Source organism: Bombus impatiens, unplaced genomic scaffold (genome assembly GCF_000188095.3).
Source record: "Bombus impatiens unplaced genomic scaffold, BIMP_2.2 scf_0264, whole genome shotgun sequence".
Taxonomy (NCBI): domain Eukaryota; kingdom Metazoa; phylum Arthropoda; class Insecta; order Hymenoptera; family Apidae; genus Bombus; species Bombus impatiens.
This window is the reverse complement of record NT_176683.1, coordinates 1415589-1440135: the sequence shown is the minus strand read 5'-3', so window position 1 is coordinate 1440135 and position 24547 is coordinate 1415589. Positions and strand designations below refer to the sequence as shown.

The following is a 24547-nucleotide window of genomic DNA, read 5'->3' as shown; positions in this document are numbered from 1 at the left end:
GGGGGGGGGGGTTGAAAAGATAGCGTAGTGAAAATAGCGATGTAAATAGTAGTTAGAAATTTTTCCATAAATGTTTTCAAATTGCGCTTTGTTCTGACTCTCTTCACACTGCGTAAATATCCAAGACTGTCTGTATAATAACTTCCAGATCTACTGCTCCACTGACTTCGTATTCTCTGCTTTCGACTTCGGATGCTGCCAATGATCGTATATTAATTTCCAATAGTGTATAACATCATCGTAAGATAATAAATTAAACAATCAATTGATGGAGATGCTTTTATCGTAGCGCGTCTGACCAGAGACGGTCCGCTTCTACTGAATGCTCCGTATACTTTCCTAATTCACTGAATTTTCTGTACTTTCGAATGTTTCTGCGACGAACGTTGACACGTTTTGTTTGTATTTTGCAATGTCGAGAATCATACAAACGATAATTATGTAACAAAATAAAAAAAGAAATTGAAACATATATATAAACGTATAATTGTAGTAAACGTGTAATTTGAGTTAGTTTTACCGTGTATACGATAAATTTACTGATTACGAGTTAGTAAAATAATTATCGCCATAAAAACTCGATGGTCTGATAAATCAGAAAAATATCAAACATAAAAATAACGAAATATCAAAGAAAAATCAATCTCATTTAATAAACTATCATCACTTTGATCTTTCCACTTTCTTTACGTGTCATCGGTTTAACCAACTCTTCAAACTTAATCAAATCGACTTTGAAATTAATCATTGGCAGCAGCTCTAACTCCAAACTTCTCTCTCGTTTCACCCACAAAATGACCACGTGTTTCGAGCTAGCTAAACTGTATTTATATTCCATTCTCGAAGTAGCATTTTGTCTGGAACCGCTTCTCTGATCTCCCGCGCGTTTTCTTCCACTGTTTTATATGCGCGAGAATAGAGGACCGTTTGTCGATAGACACTGACGATGGCATTAATTGTCTGATTATTTTCTCGGTTCTTTTGTATGTCCCGATGGCCGATCCTACGGCAGAGGGTGCCACCGATTTGCCCCGTAAGACGCAGCAAAAGCTTCCCCAACGAAAGCGAAACGACAAATCACGCAGCCGAGCTCGAGGACTTCCTCTCGTCCAGATCAGGTATTCTTCATGTCGATCGACTTTTTCTTCTTCTTTTTTTTTTTCTTTCTTTTTTTCTGAGGAATTTTTCTTATTTTTGGAAGTACGCAATGACGAAGAACGATCAACCGTTAGTTGAAAGCTCTTAAGGTTTCCATTTTATTGATCACTATGTGTGTGTCAATATTGTGTACAGAATTTCTTGGCGCGTGAAAGCGAGTCAAGTGTAAATATCTTATCTAGTTTTTGTTTGGTTAGATACATTATACGTGTCAATGGTAAAGATCTCTGATAGTAGTTGCGCAGTACTAGTTCAAATCAGTCAGTTTTGGTTCACTGAGTTTCGAGAAACAAGTTGGATGATCTGAAGAATACGTTTGCGATAATAGTCGGCAGTAAGTTACGAGTATAGCTCATAACATAATTAAAAAGATTATCGTGCTCATTGACACTCGTACATGATAATATCAACAATTACTAATGGCACGATAATTATTTGAAACTTGTTCATATCGAAATATTTTTATTTCACAAAGAAAGGGAACTAATATTTCCATGCAAATTGTCCAACCTTATTGCTGTTAATTTCGCAACTTGTTAAAAAAAGAAAAATATCTCATCTAAATTGTCATAAAACTGAAGCACAACTATCAAGGAGTATCTTCAAAAAAAATTCTCGTTCGCTTGGAACAAAATATTCCACATTTTAATTTGTTAGAACAAATTATTACATATAGTAATAATTTTTGCAACTTCAACTCCCATGAACATTGAGCACAACCAGCAATGAATCTGTACAAAATTCTCACTTACATTTTGCCTGAAAAATCACTGAAAATTTTACTGAAAAGAATAAAAAGATTTTCATTTTATCTAAATGAGCTTTTAAAACTTAACTCTTTTCCAGGAACTAAACGTAACGAAGAGTCTTCAAAAAATCCCCAAACACCGTTTCGTCGCAAAACAAACCACTGTAATCGTTATTATTTTCACTCTGCAGGAGTAACAGAACTGTCAATGGACAAACCAGAATCCGAAGAAGAAGAAGATCACTGGAAGGACGCATCGCCCATCACACCTACCTGCAGTCCAACGAAACATCCTCCGAAACCTGGCCAGCTAGACAAACCTCTAAAAACCATCGAAGTCGACGTGCACGATTTCAAACCAACGAGTCCGTTAGACGAAAAAGACGTGATCATCATTGACAGCAACGCCACGCCACTCAGCAAGAAGCTAGCCATAAAGTACAATCAGGAAATAACGACCGGCGTGGAGAAGGCAACACCGAAAGTGAAGTTAAAACGAGAGCCAGTGATAGAACTGGAAGAACCGTGTCAAAAAGTGCCTGAAAGCGCAGCTCAGCCATCGACCTCCACAGAAAGGCGTGCAGACGCCGAAAGAAGAAGGACCTTGAGACGAATGGACTCGCAAGAACGACTGTCCACGTCCAGAGACGCGTTAAGCAAAACAGACGTAGCTGAAAGAGGCGCGAAGAAGAAAGTTTTCAAGAGGAAAGAACAAGATCGAAGATCTTCCAGAAGAAAAATAGACGAAGTGGAGGAACCTGTTTCGGAAGTTTCTAGAACCGAAATAGATGAGCCCAGAAGGCGAAAAGACACGGAAGGAGCGGTGATCAGATCAAGAGAAGAAAGGAAAAGTCTCAGAGAGCAAGAATGTATAGAACGAGTGACAGAATTTTTAACGAAGCACAGTGTGCTCACTTACTCGGAGGTGATCCCGGTCAGCGAACCTGAGACCGACGTCCAGGCACCTGGTGATTACAGAGAACAACGAATCACGCGTCCATCCAGTATTATAGAGGCCCAGGAAGTCCAACCTGAAACCTCGAAAGACGAGCTATTAATAAGAACGAAGAGTATAAGAAGACCTGAAGAGCAAGTAAAGACTCCATCCTCTATCGAGTCGGAGAAACAGTTCTCCGCGTCGATTAAAGTGACAGTGGCGACACCTGAGAAACCAGCAGCAGGTGTCGAAGAGATTAAACCATCCGTGACAAGTCCTGAGGCAGAGGTACCCGCCACTAAACGTCGAAGTTCGATGAGAAAGAAACCCAGAGCGTTTTCCAGGGAATCTTCCAGGGAATCTCTGTTGGACGACACGAAGAAAGAGGTTAGGATACAGGAAAACGTTGAAGAGATATTCTTCGAGGATACCAGTGAACAGATCGATGGAATTCTTCCGGAGGTTCAGTTGGTGAAGGCTAGAATAATCACTGCTGAGGAAGCAGCCGCGAACAGAGTGGACGAAGCGATGAAAATTGAAATACATTCGCCGCCGGAAGTGGCTGTGGTCTCTGACTCGGTGAGAGTGAGGACGGGAAGGGTTCCATCGCCGGAAACAGTGAACATGTCGCATCTACAGCTGATCAGTTTGGCCAAGTCCACGTCTGAGAACGCTTTGGCCGAGAGCAGCGAGGAGAATAAAATTTCTGAGAGGAACATCAAGACGGAAATTTTGTTGGACCTGTCGAAAGTGTCTGAAGTTGGGGACGAAGAGGAAATGGTGGATGGAGAGAAGAGGGACAGAAGATTGAACAGGACAAGGAGCGAAGGTTCAAAAAGGCCGGGATTCAAAGTGACGAAGATGAAAGAACGTGATGGATTTATGATTGGTACATTGGCACAACCGGATCAACCCGAACTCACGATTTTGTTGGAGCATGCGGCTATCGAGAGGAGGAGGAACGTGGATGATGATCGAGATAGTTTGGTGGATTTTGGCGTGGAGAAGATAATTAGGAGGTAAGTGAAAAAGAAATTAGGAGTTTCTTCCTTTTTTTAATTATAGAGAAATTTTTTAATGTTGAGCGATTTTTTATATTTCAACGTGCTTGTTTAAGCAGCGAATGTTCGAGGATACAAGCTGCGAAAGTGTTGAGGCATTTATGGGACATAAGCTGTCCTATTCGCGTTAATGTTAATTTTCTACTAAACATGATGTTTGCAATAAATATATTTCTCCGGATGGATGTCAAATTTTACCAATATATCTGTCTCATCGCATATATGCTAATATAAATTTCAACGTTTCATTTAAACGCGCAGTATATCCATAAAAAATTTTTATGATAAGTGTGCAAATACTTTTACGAGCCGTTTTATGAGCTTAAATCCTGAAATCCTAAAATCAATATCAGATCTAGTTAGTTATAATCACAGTCGTCAAACTACTTTTATCAAATTCTTAAAAGCTTTTGTAGAAGCTTTCCATTAATAGAATTAACCGGTTAATGTTGGAAATAATCAATTGCATTTCTATTCATATACTGACTTCTAAATTGGCGAATATCCACTCCTTTGGGAATACACCTCTTCAGTTTATTTTTCCAAGTCGTCTATCCGTTTCTGATCGAAAGAGATAATAAATAATTGGACGAAGCTAATTACCGGCGGTGATCTTGAAAACCGAAAGTTCTCTCCACGATTCGTGGCATCCTGAAAAAGGCTTCGAACGTCGATTAATGTATACAATGTTATTTTCCGTGCAGCCAGTCGAATGGATTACGCGAGTGACCGTAGGAATCCCGCGAAATGCGCACAATTGGTTGAAAATCTAGGTCGTATAGAATACCACACAGTGTTTCGCGACCCGAAAATTCTATAGCCGCCACCCCTTTCTTTGTTTTACCATTTTTTTTTTCTTTTTTCGTTTGTTCCTGTCTCCCTTCGCCAATCGATCGTGAGCGGTTAAAACAGACCTGCGAATTAATTATTTTCGTTAACTACGTTCGATATCTCGGTATTCTTACGATAGTTATCTCGTTGTCTTTTGTCTCTTTTATTTTTCAAATTGTTCTGCGATATTTTCTAATTCCTTGATTACAATTTATTCCATTAAATACAAATTCATTGAGGAATTTAAAAAATCCTGAAACGAGCAAAATGCATATATGCGATTGAAAAACGTCAGAACAGTTGAAATACAGCTAACAAAATTTAATTTAAGACAGTTAACGAAATACGATCAAAGAGAACGGCAAAACGGACGAAATATAGTCAACGAATCCTGAAACAGAAAACCCAATTAAGAAATGCCGAAACGGATGAAACACAATTTTTCAAAATCCGTGCAGGCATAACATTTAATTACAGAAACCTTTGAAACAATTAACGTCGTCGAACAAACCAAGCTACCTGGCGACTATTAATACTTCAAGCCTGCGATTTCCAATTTAATCGCGACACGCCCCTTTCCACCGTTTTTGCCGTATGAAAGATTCAACAAACCAAAAACGAAACGTCAGAAAGAAGTGGCAAAGGCAGGTAGCGGAAAAAGCAGTGAGAAAAGGCAGGAAAGTGGGTTAAAGGAGCAGACCAGAGTCGGTTGCAGCAACCGAACGCGAATATAAATGTGAAAAGATGGCGCTGAAGAGGGGGAAAATCGTAGCGAGGAACGAAACGGCACAAAACCAGACGATAAAAGATAAGAACGAGTGAATAGGAATAATAACGCGAAAGGAAGAAGCAAGACGCCCGTGGCGACGTCATCAAACGAGAAGACAAAGACAAGAAACAGAGTGATGAAACCTTTCTCTGTTTTATCGTATAGCTATTCTCGGTCGAAGTATTTTTATGCAGGATATTCGTGAAAGAAGGGTTGAATAATTAAAAAAAAAGAAAAAGTAGAAAGATGTTCGTTTACATGAATTACGCTGTTCTTGGGTCTGTATGATCCGAAATGAATGTTTTGTTTCTCAATGTTTGTTTTATATCTTATATTTGTATTATAAATACACTTTCAATATTTTTATTTGCATATACCAAAGTAGATAATTTATTCGAGGCTTGACATAACTTCGTTTATAGAAAAACTGTAGTGCTAATAAATTTTTGGTATAGTAGTCTGCCGCTTTCATACATATTTTGTTAAGGAAGATGCGTCGATAAGTATCTTCCTTTGCCATGTGAAAATTTTATGTTGGGTTCCTACCATAGTTCACTGATAATCCAATTAATATGCTTATCCTACGAATTTTGTTTGTTGCTAAAAAGAGATACATATTAACAGATTTTTCAATCTTGTCTATGCATATTACAAAAGGGGCTTGAAAAAATTGCAATTAAATAACATAACAGATATCCGTTTACACGGTAGGTTTTCTAAATCATCTTCGAATTAATACGCCTATTAACGTGATAAAATAAATTTAGGACAAAATTGACGGACACGAAAATTTGAGAAGAAAATTCGGAACGCATAGTAAAATACTTACTCGTAGATAAGTAGCTGTTCTTGAAACTATAGTATTCTCTTATAAGCGCTTTGTCGAGAAACTAAGTCGAAGTATGCTTCTCTGTCTCGTGAAAATTTTATTTTCGGTTCCTGTCGCAGGTCACTAACGATCTACGTGACTTGGAACTTGTGAATGTTATACGAATTCTATTTGCCCTCGAAAAGACTTCTATCTATTATAAATGTTATACGAGTCCTACATATTCTTAGTATTATCATTTGCTTTTAGTATATTGCACGCCGCATGAAAATTCAGAAAACCAACGGTTGGTTTCCTTGAAAATGTGTCTTTCTCTGAAAGTAAGTCAGAAACTTATAACGAAATGCTTATTCGTCAGTGGTAGAAAAAATGACGATATACTCAACATTTGGATATTTTGAAAAATACGTCGAAAAATAGAATCGCGAATGTCTATTTCTTACGTTAATCCTAGCCGAGATCTCTTCGTAATTAAACTAAAGCGAATTAAAAGAAACCCACCCTCTTAACAGACTGCATAGAGAAAAGGACGGGACGAAATTAAGCTCGTATCTGCGTTCTCGATGTCTAAAATAAATCCTTCAAACCGCACGTTGAAATTGCATAAAAATCCACGGTCTGCTGATCAATAGACTGCGGACCTTTATGCATTCGTAGGAAATTTAAAATCGCTAGAATCCATAAATTGTACATATTACGCAAAAATAGCCAAAATACCCAGAGTGTGCTTGTTATAATATTCGGCAGAGGAAATACATTTCTTCTGAGATTTTATTTCCTTAATTAGGTTTACAAAAATACGAATTTGCATAAGAATCAACCTCTGCGGAACCGAATCTTACTTCAACAACAGCGAAGCATTCTACTTGTAACAATTCTTAATAACAAAAACATGTTCCTTCTGATATTAAAAAAAAAAAAAAAATCACACCACATACCAAAACTTAAGGCCAAAATAATTTCAGCAAAAATCAAAGGCATCTAGTACTTAATAGCTTTACAATCAATTAAACTATGATATTATTCAGACGCAAGATTGCACATGAAATGTTTAACATCCCCCAAGAAAAACATCCTCAAGAACTTCTTCCACTCCATTCTGTATATAATACACTAAAAGTAGTCCCCAAATAGCTTTACCAAAACCCAAGAAATCTACTATTTACCAACTCGGCAAACAGTATTATCTATTATTTAATTACTCCATGACGATACCACGTAGACGCGAAATAGCGCGTAAAAGAGTTAACATCCCCTAGGAAAAACATCCCCAAAAGCTTCTTCCTATCCACCCTATTGGCTGTAGACGCAACTACGCGTTAAAGTGAGACGCGGAAGAGGCAGAATCTAGGAAACAGAGACGGGAAACTCTGCGGCAGCGAAGCTCGTCGCTACTTCCTCCCACGCGATCGCAAAACCTTCGTAACTCGCGTGGACTCGCGCGTTCGCACTTACACACCGACACGCCTATATGTATACACAAGGCAGACATATAACAGTAACGAGTCTGCGTGTGCATGCACTCGCAGGAGAACGCTCCTGGAGGTGGTTGCTCGCGATTAGTCGCGATTCTGACCGCCTCGACTCTGCTCTCCGCAGTCTCGTGTAGCCTCTCGACTTGTACGAAACAAAGAAACCGATAGTTTTCAGAAAAAAAGAAACTTCTAAAAATTCTTACGTACGTGTCCGCGTGAACTTAATTCGTGTAAGTGCTAGATTTATGTACGTGCATATGTGTATGTATGTGTGTGTGTGTGTGTGCGTGCGTGTGTACAAATGTATGTGAGAAGAGTATGTGACGTTGTTTGGAGAGCGTCAGACGCGCGCGTGTAACGCCACGTTTCTCGAGCGTAGTACACGCGGAGAGGAGTGCGTTGTTTATTAGATCAGAGTAAGCCAGTTTGCAGTGACGCAGCGGGACGCGACAGTGAACACCTTGGCACCGCGGACGAACGTGAGAGGTAGCTCGTTCTTTTTGTTTCGTTTCGCGCACTCTTTTTTTAAATAATCGATTTCCTCTTCCCGTATTTTCTTCATCTTTTTATTTTTGCATTGGGCGGTTTAGGAGAGAGAAGATCAATTTGGAGTTTGACTTGTGCTGATGTTCGGAAAGTTCGATCAGTCGATCGTGATTTTCTTTTTCTCTTGTGAACTTTTGGGCATTTGGAAATTGTACAAGTTTTCTTTTATCTTAGGGTCGAGTTGGATGGGATATTGATTTCCTTTTTATTTTTATGCCGAGTTGTTTAGGACAGAGAAGATTAATTTGGTGTTTCGTTTGCGTTGGATTTTGTTGAACAGAGTTTTGAAAAGTTTGGTCGCTGATTATGGCTTCCTTTCCAAATTTAATTTTTCGGCAATTAAGAATTTCAATTAAGTTTAGCAAAAAGTAGTTGGCGAGATATTAGCGTTACCATTTTATCTTTTATTTCTGCATCAAGTTGTTAAATTTAGGGTTTTATCGAACAGAGTTTTGAAAAGGTTGCTTCTAATTTTTTATAAATTTCGGGCCATTTAGGAATTTTGATTTGCGATTTAGTTTTCCAGCATATAATTGGATTGAACATTGGTGTTGTTTGTAATAGTAGTGTTCAAAAAATGTAATTTATTGCAAATCTTAATTTATATTGGGACTTTTTCATGGATTTTGATGAAATTTTAGAAAATAAATATTTATAGTATCCTGATATGATTAGAATTGAAGAGATATTTTTTGCAGAAGAGTAGCACAAGGATAGTAAGTGATTTATTAATTTTACTATGTTGACAAATTCATATCCTTTACTCATGTATTATCAGGAACATTGTTAATATTAATTTATTTTTCCATTTTTATGTAAAATGTTTCTTTCTTACCTTTTTTACTCACTTGTTATTAACATATCGTCACAGTGGAATGATTAATTGATGAATGAATGAATAATAATCACAACGAACGAACCTACTGCTGAAATCTATTTCAAACATTTTATAAATTACGATTAAAACAGAGAAGTCTTGAAATTAAGTTTTACGAACAGAAGTGGAATTAGTATGAAAGTGTAATCGATGAAAGTGCAATCAGCAGGAAATTTAATACAACGAAGAATAAAACGAATAAGTGTTTCAAGTTTTCGATATGTTTGAAACGGTTCTGTGTTTCTTATTTTACTTCAATTGTTTTATCCCGAAGAAATGGCCGGAGAAATTTTCAGATACGTGACAAATTGAGATTGTGAGCGTGGCAGGGGGTTGGTGAGAGTGGAATTGATTCTTGGAATTGTTTAGTAGAGAAAATGTTTGCAAACTCGCAAGGTGGTGGCTTCAAATTAGCAACTTGGAAGTTTTCAAAAGATTCAAATATTTTGAGACTGTGAATGTTTATGAATAGAATATTTTCTTTCCATTTAGGAAATCTTTTCGTTTAAAAATGAAGAAAAATTCCTGATTTATTACGTACGTGGAAACAGAATTTTTCTTCCGTTTACTTCAATTCTGAATTATTTAAGTTCAAATATTTTCAAGATTTCTGAAACATTCGAAACACGAAGACTTGGAAATTTTCTGGGAACTCGAAAAAAATTTACCATATTTAAAGAGTGTCGAGGTTTCTGAAATTATAGATATTCAAGAATTTTTGATAAAAATTTCTTTCACTAAATTTTATTGTGTGAAATTCAAACGATTTATTATTTATATATATAATATTTTAGTCGTTTTATATATTTCTAAATTGCAACTTTTCTTTGCAATATGTTATTTTAATTTCTTCGCTTTTACGTATTTCTCCGGAATACAATGAGATATGATCCGTTAAAAATTGAAAATTTCCTGTTACAAAAAATTGTTACAACCCAATATATTGTCAAATCATTAAAGACACTTCAACAATGTTCGCAAAATCTTCGAAACATTTACAAAAATTTCTATACTTCTGGATAGCTTTTTAAAATCAGAAACGTTATTAACTTTCAAAAGTTTCTAAAATGTCCCAAATATCGTAACATTTGCACGAGTTTTAATGTTTTCATTTGTATTTTTCCAATCATTCGACGCAGTTGAATTTGGAATTATTCCAACTTCTTGGAACCTCGATGCTTTCAGTAGAATTTATAGGAGAATGTATCGAGGTTCCGTTATTAGCTGGAATAATGATTGGATAAGAGGAAAGCCACGAGAATACTTTTGTAAGAGTTCTTCTTGTGCGTTGCCTCTTCCGCGTTCTGTCTGACAAGCATTGGTTCGATATTCAAATCACGTTTGCACAATTTTACGTTGTTTTGGAAGGGGTTGCAAAAGAAAAAAGTAGTGATTTTTGTATTCTGATTAGTGAGGGTGGAAGTCACGTGACTTGACTAAAGGAAAGAACGATCGAAGGTTGTTATTTAGCGTATTTTCTTGGAAGAGTTGACGAGTCAATATTAGAATTTATTTGACGAAACCTTCAGAAATTCATTAATTTTGTTTTGAGAAAAAATATTAATAAATTAATTTGGACAATTTTTACACAGGTATTATAAAAATGATAATTTTTCTAGAAATTTTTTATTATACGATGCCCACAAAATTTATATTGTTCCTTTTTTATAATAATTCTCTTAATTTTGTGAAAGAGATCATTTAAGGTAATAATTATAATATTTATGCTTGAAACTTTTAACATTTATAATTCATATCATAATTTATGACAAACTATATCGATTATGTTATTTAAAAATATGTTTATTTTTCTGTTTACTTTTATTTGCAAATTTCAATTTATCGTTGTGCTATTGTTCACGTTTCCTACATACAAATTTAATTACCTCCTATTTGTATGAATTATTCAATCTTATGCTTCCAATAGTTCGTACATAGTTTTTCCCTTTTGTATCTTTATCTTCGTAATAGCAACGAAATGCGAGAAAACACATTCAACGATATAAAAATAATCACACCTCGTGGGTGATGTAATTTTCCCCGGTAAGAAAAATCGATCGTGATATTTTCTTACTCTGACTAGGTATCATCGATAAATCGATCATTGTGAGATTCGGACTTCGAAGATGCTTTTAATTCCTTCGAAAATGAATCGTTCGTCTGCCACTCAAGTTAATGCACAATAGTTATAATTATTATTTCCAAAACCCTTAATACCTATACTATGAAATAGTTTATTAAATAATTTATCAAAACGAAATATATTTCTAATCTTAAATTTTGCTTATGAATTCTTACAATAGCTTTTACAATAAAACAACAGTTCTGCAGTGAATAAGAATCCCTTAATACCTATACTATTGAATAGTTTATTAAATAATTTATCAAAACGAAATATGTTTCTAATTTTAAATTTTGCTTATGAATTCTTACAACAGCTTTTACAATAAAACAATAGTTCTGCAGTGAGTAAGAATCATTAAAAAAAGAATAACTATTAGTTAGTCGGAATGAAAGAATGCTGTATCACGTCTAAAATTTATCCAACGTAAACTTTACGACCCTTTGCTATAAATAAAGTACTTGTACTAGGTATAAACTTCAAGCGTAAAATATGATGTGTTCAGGACCTAAACAAGCTAACTTCATACATTCAAACGTAAGATGATTTTCTGAAGCATGTGTGCAATAGCAAGCAAATGTAATTCATCCAATTATGCAATTTCATAATAATTCAGATATATATTTTATCAATAATACGTTTATTCGAGAAACTGTAATTAAACATAATTAAAGAATATAATGGAACTTGGATAAATGAATATCGTTTTATCTATTAAATATTACACAATTGTTTTATACATTGCAATATGATAAATATTAGAATGGTTACTATATTTTCGATATTCCACGTATTTTCTAATATTATGCACACTGCATTTTTACACGTCGTGTACGTTGTATTTTTGCGTATTATGTGCATTTTATTCTTACAATGTTGTTGCACACATTGCATTTCTGCGTATTATGTACACTGCAATTTTACACGTTACGTACGTTGTATTTTTGCATATTATGTACGTTGTATTTTTGCATATTATGTACATTGCATTCTTGCATCTCCAAGTTTTCCATAAATGCATAAAAGTCCGCAGTGTAATCATAATATATGCAAGTTACGCGCGATAATAGTGACGTGACCTAAACAGCGTTCATTTTTCATGCAAACTATCAAGTCAATATAGACGAAACGCCATCGCCTTTTCTCTTCCTCGCCTCATTCATCATCGATTATACCAAGAAAGGAGCTTCTTCTTCCGCAAGTTGCAAGATTTCTGGCAATATATCGATGAAATCGACCTAATAAAGAACTCATACGACGGCCTAATGTTATTGTTAGACCATGTCCACCGCATTCAGACGCCATTATATAAGAATTATATGTGATGCAAACGTGACCGATACACAGCCGCGACCATATTAAGCGGTCTTATTCGTGTGAATCGGCTGTTCGAAGTCGTAGGAAGACGTCGTAACGAGGAATTATACGACCGGTCACGAGTTCTTTTGTTGTAAATTTACGACACGCCAAAGGCTACAATGCTCCGATATATTTAATGAGGCGACTGGTTGAAATATTTTATAGATTTTCAACGTCCAGCCCTTTCAATTCTCGATATTCCACGCGATCAAGAAATCTGCCTGTTCAGCTTCGGTTTTATGCGTTTTACGATAGCGCGTAAGATTGAGGTGCTCTTTTTTTTACAGTTTTTTAACGAGTTTATGGCGTGGACGTATGTAATTTTTGGAACAACCCTTTGTATAGAGTATAGTAAAGTAAAATATATGGTTTTAGTTTTGAATATCGGGTGTAGAGAAGAAACCTGGGCTTTTAGTTTCGTGCATTGCACATTCTGACAGTATGTAAGATTCGGATGTTTCGAACTTTTCGATATATAATTTTTGTAACAAGTCTTCGCGTTTCTGATCACTGTTACATAAATAATAAATTTGATGTGCGATGTAATAAATATTTGTCATAAATATTTGGACATTTGTGACGGATGATAGAATGGAGATTTTATACGCTCCAGGATTTATAGTTTCGCAACAGGATTTTTGAGGTTGAACGTTACAGCGCTTTATAACATGTTCGGAATATGGATGTTTATTTTTTAAAATATCATGTCATTTATGTGTGTTTTATAATTAGCAGAATGAATGACAGCTGACAAAGCACGTATTTAATATTGGAGTCTCTGTTCTAAAAATAAAATTTATGTCGAAGTATTACGTAAAGTTATTTTTCATGTCAGTATCAAAACACGCTGCAAAAATATACAAAATAGTATCAAATACAAGGGATATTTTCAGCTGTAAGAACAGACACGTGTCTCTGTGTCTATAAACAAATGACATTCTATAAATTCTGATTACGATTTATTTTAGATTAAAAATTAATACGAGAGAAATTGATATAGAAAATTGTTGCCATAAAAAACGTTAAGAAAAATTGAATAAGCTACTTTTGAAATTATTTCGCAATACTTAATTTCGATTTGAAGAGAAAACAAGCATATTGCGTGTACGTACGCGTAACTTTCAACGAAAATTACATTACATAGGATTTTACATTTGATTGGTTTTCATATTTTGATCAATTTAACAAAACAAGAAGAATGAAAGATATTTCTAGACAGGTCGCGATTAACTTGAAAGATGTGGAGGATTCAAACTTCTCAAGATTTATGCTTCGCTCTTGGATATTTTTATTATTACATTTCCAACTTTTCTCTTCAAGCAAAGACATTTCGCGCGAAAACTTGTTGAAGATTAGTTTAATCAAAAAAGTGTATAGTAATAATTACTTATTATTGTTAGAAAAATCGTGGAACTTTTGGAAAGCAACTGTTATAGTGGATTTAGATATGCATAACGGGAAGGAGAACTGGCTAGCTAACGAAACTTTTTAATTTAACCTCGAACGAGCGTATGCCCTAAATATAAAACTGCGCCTTTTTTTTATTAATCCATAAATTTCGTTATATGGGATTTCTCTGTAGGGAGCTTTATCGTCCATTTGCATATAAACTTTATAACATTTGTGAGTGATACAATTTCATAAGCAATATCGAGGAACAGTTCGCATTGTTTTATTGTTTCAGCGCGAAATGATTACAAAGTATAATAAATTGCTAGATCTTTGCTTTGTATGTATTTACGTTAAAAACGTATACGAATGAATAATTGAATAATTTCATAAAATAATAAGAAAACTTTACATTTGTTTATTTTATTCTTAAGTAACAGTACGAATAGTTTAATTAAGATGTTAATGAATATAATTCCTTTTTTTTTATTTCAATCTACTGATTAGATCAAAAATGACTGAAAGAACGTAACCATGATTATTCGCATAATAAATGTATAAACATCCTCTAATTGTTCCGCCCATTCGAAATTCATTCACTTCACACACTTTAGATCAATTAATTTATGCAAACAATCGCACCATCGGCTTAATTAATGGGTCACCGCGGAAGATCCTTGCATTCATCGTTTGCAGCAAATTCCTCCAGTTTCTTCACCCGTCTGGCAAGAAGAAGCCGCTCGCTCATTAAGCGGCTAAAACCATCCGCTTCATTAGTCCTCCCCACCATTTGACTCTTTTCCCTCGTTACGCCGCCTCTTTTTCTCACTCACGTTTCCTCTGTTAAGGTCGGTAGAGTCAGAATCCGAGGACGATTCGAGACTAACAGCGGACCAGGAAGTCGAGCTTCCTCCAACGAAGCTTCTCGAAGGTGCGAATCAGGAGGATCTCGCGAATCTCCAGTACGAGGACCAAGCGGATCAACGAGAATTCGACTGGAGACCAGAAACCAGAGATTATGACAGAACACTCTGGCAGCAGAGACGTCCGCTGCTGGAGGAAACGGTCTCCTTCAGGCCGGAAGACGACAGCAGCCTAATCAGCAAGGAACATTCCCTGGAATACCAGAGTCAAACTCTGGAAAGCCAGTCCGAGCATCTATTACTCTCTGCGTCTTTGGAGAGCCTTCTGAGATCAGCGCCAGACAGTTGGCCGAGTCAGCAGTTCGACAGAAGCGTCGAGGAATCGGAGCATAACTTCAAGGAGACCCAGTACTCGCTGAAAGAGAAACGCGACGCCGAGACTCAGACAGAGCAGGAGACAAAGAGCACCCAGTGCAGTCCGGAACAGAGTATCGTCAGTCCTTCGGAAGTGTCCAAGGAGATTCCTTTCCATTTGACTAGAAAATACTATCAGAGTCCTAGAAGAGAAGTTCAGACCCAGACCCAAGGGGAGAGCAAAAGTGTTCAGTGTTGTTTGGACGAATTAGGTAGCTTGTACAGAATATTAGACTCCTTCGATAGTCCCTCTAGATCTGAGAAGAGCTACGTCAAAGAGTCTAAGAGTATTCAGTGTATTCCTGAGGACATTCCATCGAGTCTTGATAAGTCAACAGAGAGCCTAGCTCTGCTGTACGACCAGGGCAAATCTCTGAGGAGTCCACGAAAGGAAGTCGAGGTTCAGACCTATCAGGAATCGAAGGCGATCCAGTGTAGCGATGACGAGCTTCTAGAGGTGGTCAGTGAATCGCCAGATAATAAGGAAGACGTGAAGAAGACAGAGAGTTCTGGATCGTCCAGCTGCGGCTCACCCTGCAAGCTTCGGATTCCTACTCTGGTGTTCGTTGAAGAACGAGTGGATATGACGGTCACGCATAGAGATCACGAGGGAAACGTGAGTTGGTCGAAGCATTGGGGACCCGAGAGGCTCGTGGAGATCTACAGGGAGCCGAAAACTAGTTTGGGATTGAGCATCGTTGGTGGAAAGGTGCGTAACGCGGACACGTTCCGCTGGTTAAAAATAAAAGTTCTTAGTAGAGGGCTTGCTCGTGTGTGTTTGTTGTCAGTGACTGGGACGGGAAAAAGCTTGTGCAATTGGAAATGTGGTTCTGTGTGTGAAGGCTTGAGTGAATGGTTTTTGTGAGGCTCTGGAAGATGGTTTATATGTGGATTCCCTCTTTTTGGTTCTGTTGCTGGATAGTTTAAAAGTAAGTAGGTTAATGCGGAGGAGTTTCGGGAAGTTTTCAGAAGCTGATTTTTGCACTAAGATTTGAACTGTAGAAGTTTATGTGCAGTGGATAATCTTCCTTACTATTTCACGATGTTTAATGTGTGCGTTTACCTTTTCTCTAATTAGGTTAGCTTAGATTTTGGATTTTTAAAGGTGTAATTAATGTGTTAATCGTATACGTAATAGATCATTTTATCATTTTTCGACGATTAATGTGCGAGTTTCCTTTTTCTTTTGTTTCCTTATTCAATTTAAAAATAGCTTAGTATGAATCATTTTAGTGTGAAATGAAAGTGTTGATCGTGTTTCTATGTCGTAACAGATGATTTTTCCATGGCCTTGATGCCGTTTGTAGTTTCTGCTGCACGGTGTTCTTTTTAATTTATTTTTCTTTTAGAACGACTTAAAGTGCGAGTTTTTAGAATGTGATATATATGTGGTAACTACATTTCAGTAACGCGCTGTAATAATTTCGTAGGTTTTGTAGATAAAAGGCTCATTTAATCTTGTTTACAGATACTCAACTAAAAGTGTCAAGTAAAGATTTCGCGTTTCTGTTTTAACCATATTAAGTTGAAGACACTTAAGCTCGTGATAAATCAAGAATATCGGAGTATGTCTTCTCTTTAAAACATGAAATTTCATGAACTGTTTTGCAGAAATGAAGAATTCTCTCTCGTACTTATTTTTATTACTTGTTTTATAACGAATAAAAGTACGTTTAGACCAGCTTTTAACAGCTCATTTAGATCTTTGCCTTTGATTGCAAAGTAACTTTAAAATAAACCGAGCTGTCAAGTTCACGACAGAACTTTTATCTCCCACTTAAATTTTATTTTTAACTTAGGTTTTATACTTTTCTTATTATCTTCATATTCGACATCCTTAATTACTTACACACACTATCTTTACTATTTATCACTTATATAAATAGAAACAACTATTGCAGTTTTATTCAAAAATTTATTTCTTCGTTCGTATTAATTATATTACGTATAAACATAATTTTTCGATAATTCCTTAATTCTCAAAAATTAACAAATCGTTTGTACAAGCTATAAAAAAAAAACTATAAAAATCAACTGTAACTTTACTTAAAAATTGATTCTTTTCTTCTTTGTAATTATGTACATTAAACACAGCCTTCTTTCTCCATCTCTATTCGACGGTAAATTTATTTAAAAATGATTTCTTAGTTTCCGTCGTATTGAACGCAGCCTTTTTCCAATCTTCGTTCCATATTCTATTATTTCTGTCTTACGATATTACTTGACATAGAACCTTTGCCCATTATGAACGTAATTCTTCCGCCTGTATTAATTGCTCAGTTAACGATGTCGTGGATCGAATTAATGGTACCATGTCGGCGGCATTGCTTGATAATTTCAATCGAGTGCCATAAGCTCTATACTATGCGTATAGTCGTACTACTGTATGTCCATTAGTGTACCGTATGGCTTCGAGATATCAAGCCGTGTCTGGGTAACGTAATCGAATAGCTGCTTTCAATTTATTCTAAGCGTCACTTTCCAAGAGTGAATTTTAAGGTGCATACGTTGCGATTCGATAAAAGATAATTTACTTTCAAATGGATTTCAAACGAATGAATTTCATTTGAAAAGATCTACTTACTTAGAATTACGGATAAGCTAATGTTTAAAGAAACGTTCGATTCGCTTAAAAGCGAGCTTACGTTTTGCCAAGTTTATATTGTAATAATCTTGAGGAGAATATTTTATTCTACGAAACGTATGTATATCATACGATGGCAAATTTCTAGAGAATTTTGCAGAACGAATTCTGTGGGCTGTTGGCCTGGAGAATTTGTTTTCCCTCGCGCTAGGACGTCAGAGAACTCGATTTCAGGGAGATAGTTGCTCCCATGTGCATATGACAAAGCACAGACTTCTTGTACCATGGCCAAAGGCCAAAGGCCAGCTGTTCAAGACAATTTCTTCAGCGGATACTGCATCAAATGTAACCTTTCGTTCGCATTACATGCTACTCTTGTTCTAATATCATTTTTAACATTCTATGTTTTATTATTTATTTTTCTTTTTTTAATAAACGTGGTTGAACTAGTTGGTTTGAACTAGCATTTAGTCTAATGATTTTGTTTTTTTAAAGTTTAATTTAATTTTTAATTTAAACATCGATTAAATATTTGTGTCTCGTGAATTATTTGATTTCTTATTCATTCAGGTGGGCTAAATCACACATCGCGCCACTTCGCATTGAGAAAATCAATATATTTATACAAAATATAGAAATTCAATATATTTATTAATTTATTTCTTACTACTGGAAATTTTATCTGGAGTTTTGCAAAATTTCTATAAAATTTTACAAAGACTATGAAATTTTATGAACTACGCAATGAAAGCTTCTAAGAAAATACAATCTGAAGTGGCATTAATAAAATCACAAGATTGCTGTGCTTCTCCGTTTGCGAGATCAGAGAAAGAAATAAGAGAATTAGGAAATATAACAAGATCGACTACGTTTTTCCTTAATTATCATTCCCAGAAGAATAATAATTTTCCTGGAAGATAATCCTACTAACTATTGTCTGATTTTATATCACATTTGCTATTACTCTTTTGCTAATTTATTTATTTACTGTTATCAATCAATCGTTCTTTAAAACTATCGTTACATTAATTTCTATCAGCGAGTCAATTTTTCCAATTTTAAAATAACTTCTCTTACAGGTTGATCTGCACAATGGCAGCTCTAGTAAGTCACAGAACATATCTGGGATATTCATAAAGAATGTTTTGCCGAACAGCCCGGCCGGAAGAACCGGCGAGTTGAAGGTAACGTATGCGACATGAATTCTATTTGTACGCGTGTGTTTTACGTTCGATGGGAGAAGAAAGGAGGAAATAATTTGGTATTCTGTTCAGGTCACGAGAATACAAACTCGAAGATTCAATGGACTTGACCGCGAATCTATTTCAACTTTTATGCTGCATAATTATTCATTTTTTGTTTAATTATATCCTTAAGAAATTTCTATTTAAAAAATTTATTTGCAAAAATTCTTTAATCTTTAATATTCTAATAATAAATTCATGCATTTATTTCCAAAATAAATTCGTAAATTAATTCTAATTTGAATAAAAATGGTGGTAAGTTTTGTTTAAATACAAGAAATTCAGAATCTCTGATAATGGGTCTTTCATTTAATCGAAGAACATACAAATGAGACGCTATTTAAAAATCAGTTTATGCGACTTCAGAATCATTGACATTGAATTCGTCCATTATTTGTTTCGAGAATATACAGATGAATGGCTATTAAAAAAACAAATTTATGTGACTTTAGGAAACAATATGTGAATAGAGGCTGAAAAAACAAAGCTTCGTTCAAAATTAAGATCGAAAACATTGAATGAAGTTTCTTCTAATTCTCGTCACGAACGAAGAAAACTTTCTCTGGCAACCCAATAATGGAGCCGCGAAACTGGTTGAACCATAAACCTTCATTCTTTGTTATCTTATATGGAACTTAATATCACGCTCCAGTTATCTCTATTTTAATATTCAACACACCTTTTTCATATATACGACATTTTACAGGAAATATATTTCTAGATAAAATACAGCAGGAAAATGATAATAAGAAAAATTTGCAATTAAAAGCTATCGCATTTTCTTTTTTCTTTTTATTACACCATCTTCTTTTTCTCGAGTCTTCTTTATCAAAAGAACTTCTGCTAAATTCTTTCTCAAACAGATTTCCTTCCTCCCTTCGTAAATGTAACTTCTCATAAATTAAACAAACAGAGATAATAATAACAATTTAAAATTCAAAAGGTCTGGTTCTTTATCTTACTACTCTGTTTCGCTCGAGCTTTCTCTCACAAGCACTTTTCACTGAATTATTCCTAAAAAAAAAAAAAGAAACTTCCTCTCTCGGCTTATAAATTAAACCTCTTCAAACAAACTAAATTATCTTGAAATATTGTTACAACAGCCTGTATGTTCCATATACTCTGCCTATATTCTTAAAATATTACTTTTCATTGTTTCATCAATGTCCCCATTGACTCATTACCAAACAATTCATTTGCAATAAATAATTTTGTTATTCGCAAAAAAACATTCGTTACAGTTACGTATAGATTACGACTGTTGACCGATCGAAATATGAAAAATTGCAGAAAATAGACGTAAAAAAAAAAAGGGATTTAACACGCGCTTCTTCTTTTTCTCGTTTATTTTCAGATCGGAGATCGAATAATCGAGGTCGATGGCGTGGACCTACGACATAGCACTCATGAACGAGCAGTGGAGGTCATCCAAGCCGCCGGAAATCCTGTCTGCCTTCTCGTCCAGTCTCTGGTGCACCTGGTGAGACCTCGCCACGACCAGGAATATCGATGTACACCCGTTCCTTTCCACCCTCATTTGCTCCGCATTTTCTCACATTGCATATCCATTATCGTTGATTATTTAACAATTTGATTTTCCTATAGAACTGTAGACGATCTTGGCGTGTATAATTGGCAATTTGAACTTTTTAAGTTAATTTTACAATGTAGTTACATTATTCTTTATCGCTATGGCAGTTCTGTCTCGGCTGTAGTCGTAGATATACTATATTGAATAATTGTTTTCTTTCGTAGAGTTCCTTCATGAAATATGAAGAATACGACAGAAATATTTCAACTGAAAAATTTAAGCGGAATACCTTGTACGATGTATTTCGTAATTACGCTTGATATGCATAAACAAACGATGTAAATTAATTCTTTATTTCTTTCTTCTTCATAGTCTTCAGAATCGAACAACTGCATAGATAACCACACACTAGCAATATATCATTTTCTCTTTTATTATGAAGTAATCAATGTTCGATACAGTACACGTGGAATATCGACACGTATATTTCATTTTTGTACATTTTTTAATATTCTCTGCTTGCTTGTTCCTCGTTGTTTTTACAGATTTCTCACGATAAAATCACCTTTGAAATGGCTATTATATTTTATAATATATTTTAGATTATATTCGAAAAGAACGTTCTTCATTTTAGATGAGCCGATTTTTCGAAAACAGACAGAATCCGTAATAGTCGATCAATTTTTCTAGCACTCGACCAATCCTTCGATTCTAACATTTTATTCGTCATCGCCTCGTTTATCGACAGATTTTCTGTGCACCGCTGCTTTTTAACGCATCTTTTATTTCATTGTTTCCACCATAGCACGCTTGTTACGTGTTTTAAACGCGAAAGTAGCTCGTTTGCTTGTCACGTTTCGAGTGCCATTGAAGTTCGATGGCGCTTGCGAGCGAGAAAACTCGTAGAAGAATAAATTGCATCCACGATGTTATTGCACGCTCGTTGTAAATTTGGTCAACGCCTCCAGGTAGCCGACACGTGTATGCAAATGTAGGAATTGTGGCCGCGTGCTCGATTTAAAACGGAACTTTGTTCTCGGCGCTTAATGGCTTTCTCCGTTTCTCATTTGCAGAAACGTATGAGACGCAGACAGAATTGAATGTCGCTTGCAGCGAGAAAATACGCGAAATTAGCTTTTTCAATAATTCCTCGTCACGCATAAATTTACGCGTATTCGAATCTCGACTATTTAAGTACAAATGTTCGAATTTGAGTATTTTTAGGTTTGAACACCGGGCACGAATAATTTTAATTATTTAATTTCCAACTCGAATAGTTGGCATTTGAATGTCGACTTTGAGTATTTGAATTCGCATCTTTGAATTCATTAATATTAAAGCTTTTGCGTCTAAAGCTTTACGTTCAGACATACAGATTTAAATATTTAGATTTGAAATTGTTGATTCCAATATTTGAATTTCAATATTTGGAATTGAATTTAAATACCTGAATACGAGAAATAAAATCCGCAGTGTGTTCGGTGTGTCGATATCGTAGACAGAAGTCTGATGAAGCAACATTTCTGAAACACGCATACTAGAAACCTATACATATTTGCAATGAAATTTCGTGTTTAAAATTAGATTCCGCTCGCTCTCTCGATGCTAGTTAGAAATTCAAAATTTTTCACGCGATGAAATTGCGAAATTTGTTTTAACAATATTTCAAACAAAATTGTAGCTAGGTACAACGATTTGCAATCAATTTTGCGCCATGTTTTCGCTTGTAATCTGTCGGATTGCTTCGACACACAGGTCGAAATATGTATGTATGTGAAATGAACAATTCGCTGTTAATTCCTGTTGTTTCGAAAAGAGAGGAAAACAGTTGGAACGAACATCGTACGGTAGGAAAAATATGTACGGCGACAATTTTCCATAATCTTTTCCCGATGACTTCTTAAATGGCAATATATTTTTATTTGAAATATTATTATTTGAACGTGGGAAAAATTGTTTTTTAAACTGTCACGTTTGGTTTATGATGAGAAATATAACGGCACAAAGTGTAGTGACAATACAAAGTTATTAAATGAAAATTGTTGTAGTTGCCACAAAACGAGCTAATGGCAATTTACAGATTGCACGTTGCAAATTGCATGTATTGATTGCACATAAAATAAATTTCAGCCGAAATTAAAATTCAAACAGACAATTATCAACGAATTGGAGAAGGAGTTAAATTTAAAAAAAGAATCAGATTTTTTATATGTTCTTCCTTAATAGCAATACATCATTAAGATAATTTATAACATTTTAAGAATTGTTTTTATAAATATAAATTTAAAACAGCTAGCACATATTTCAGGATATTTTGAACGACAAATATATTTTTAGAAAATCTTGGAATATATTAAAAAAAAAAAAGAGAAGAATGATTCGTCAATGACTCGGATAATTAAAAAATAAAACACAGCGATTAAATGAATATTTTCAAACTCTGTGACTTATGAAAATGAGATCGCTGTTGTCTCTGACATTTCATCTACGCGATTTATTTCGACCTGCTGGTTTGATGGGCGATCACAGGCACCATAGAATTTTTCATCGAGCTAATCAAACTGTAAGTGACATACAAAAGAGAAAAAGAAATCACCAATCCTTCAAACAACTCGATTAACTCCGATCGTTTGATTGTTTGTTTATACGTTTCTTTTCTCTTTGAAGTATTCGCATTGTCCACTCTTTTGTTATAGCTAAATTGAACAAACGGGAAACATTAAAAAGTTTGAAAAATGTTGATATTTTAGAAATAAAATATTTCTAAAATTTCTTTAGATTTTGTTAATACTATACATCAAAGCAATCGAAATAAGTTAAAAATAAAAAATAAATACTGTGTCGATAGAATAGAAGAGGTATAATAATCTGATCTATATAATCATAACAAATATTAATACCTAAATAATTAAAGTAGTTAGACGAGAAAAAAGAAATACTTTCTGTTACGATATTGGAGAGATAAGAGTTAAAATTATAGTAATTATCGGAAATAAACATTTCATTAACTCAATTATTATCTCGCTCTGTCACTTTGGAATCATGCTAAATAGTAAATCTCGATAGTGATATTTGCATCGAATGGCAACCCCAGAAGGCAGACATTTCGAAATGTCAGATAAACTGGAACATATCGTCCTTGAATCTCTGTCTCTCGTCCCTTCATACCTTCTGCAGTAATCTATTATCCTCTGGCGACCTTGGAAACTTGGAAGCCTAATTCAAATCGATCGAACGATTGGTATATAGAATTGTCTAGCGACTAAATATTATTTGGAAAATAAATTTCGCTGGAAATAAAATCAAATTTGATTATAGCCTTCTTTGTGGATGTAATTAACAATTTTGATGAATTACGAAGATACGAAATACAAAATAATTAAAATAAATATGAAAAATCGTGAAACATTAAAAGTGTAGAATATTTGAATTACGAATTATATTGGCCACGAAATCTTTTGATTAAACTAAAATTACTTATTAAAATATCTATTTCCAATTATTTAATTATTGAAACATTTATTTCCAAATATTTTAAATTATCTGAAATTTATTTTTAAAGATTGAAATTGTTTGCAGGATGTTGAAACCGCAGGATATTTAAATCACAAAATTAACCGAGTATTCGAGGTATAAAATATTGAAATTATGGGACATTTAAATTGAGCAGTATTTAAATTAGAGAATATTTAAATTACAAAACTATAGAATATTCCAGATATAAAATATTTAAACGATTGAAAGTTTAAACTGTGCCATATCTAAATTACAAAATATCTACGTTGTACGAAAATACAGAATACTCTAAAT

General features: G+C 34.8%; 1 protein-coding gene across 3 annotated transcripts in view; it reads left to right on the top strand.

Annotated features, from left to right (window-relative positions):
• Positions 1-24547, top strand: part of LOC100743377 — a 173743-nt gene that overhangs the window by 128671 nt on the left and 20525 nt on the right. For all 3 annotated transcript variants that reach the window (XM_012384591.3, XM_033320305.1, XM_033320306.1), the window contains 5 exons: positions 1013-1118; positions 2098-3862; positions 14950-16087; positions 19042-19146; positions 20561-20686. In XM_012384591.3, the coding sequence (XP_012240014.1) occupies positions 1013-1118; positions 2098-3862; positions 14950-16087; positions 19042-19146; positions 20561-20686 (3240 nt within the window). The remainder of the gene's footprint in view (positions 1-1012; positions 1119-2097; positions 3863-14949; positions 16088-19041; positions 19147-20560; positions 20687-24547) is intronic.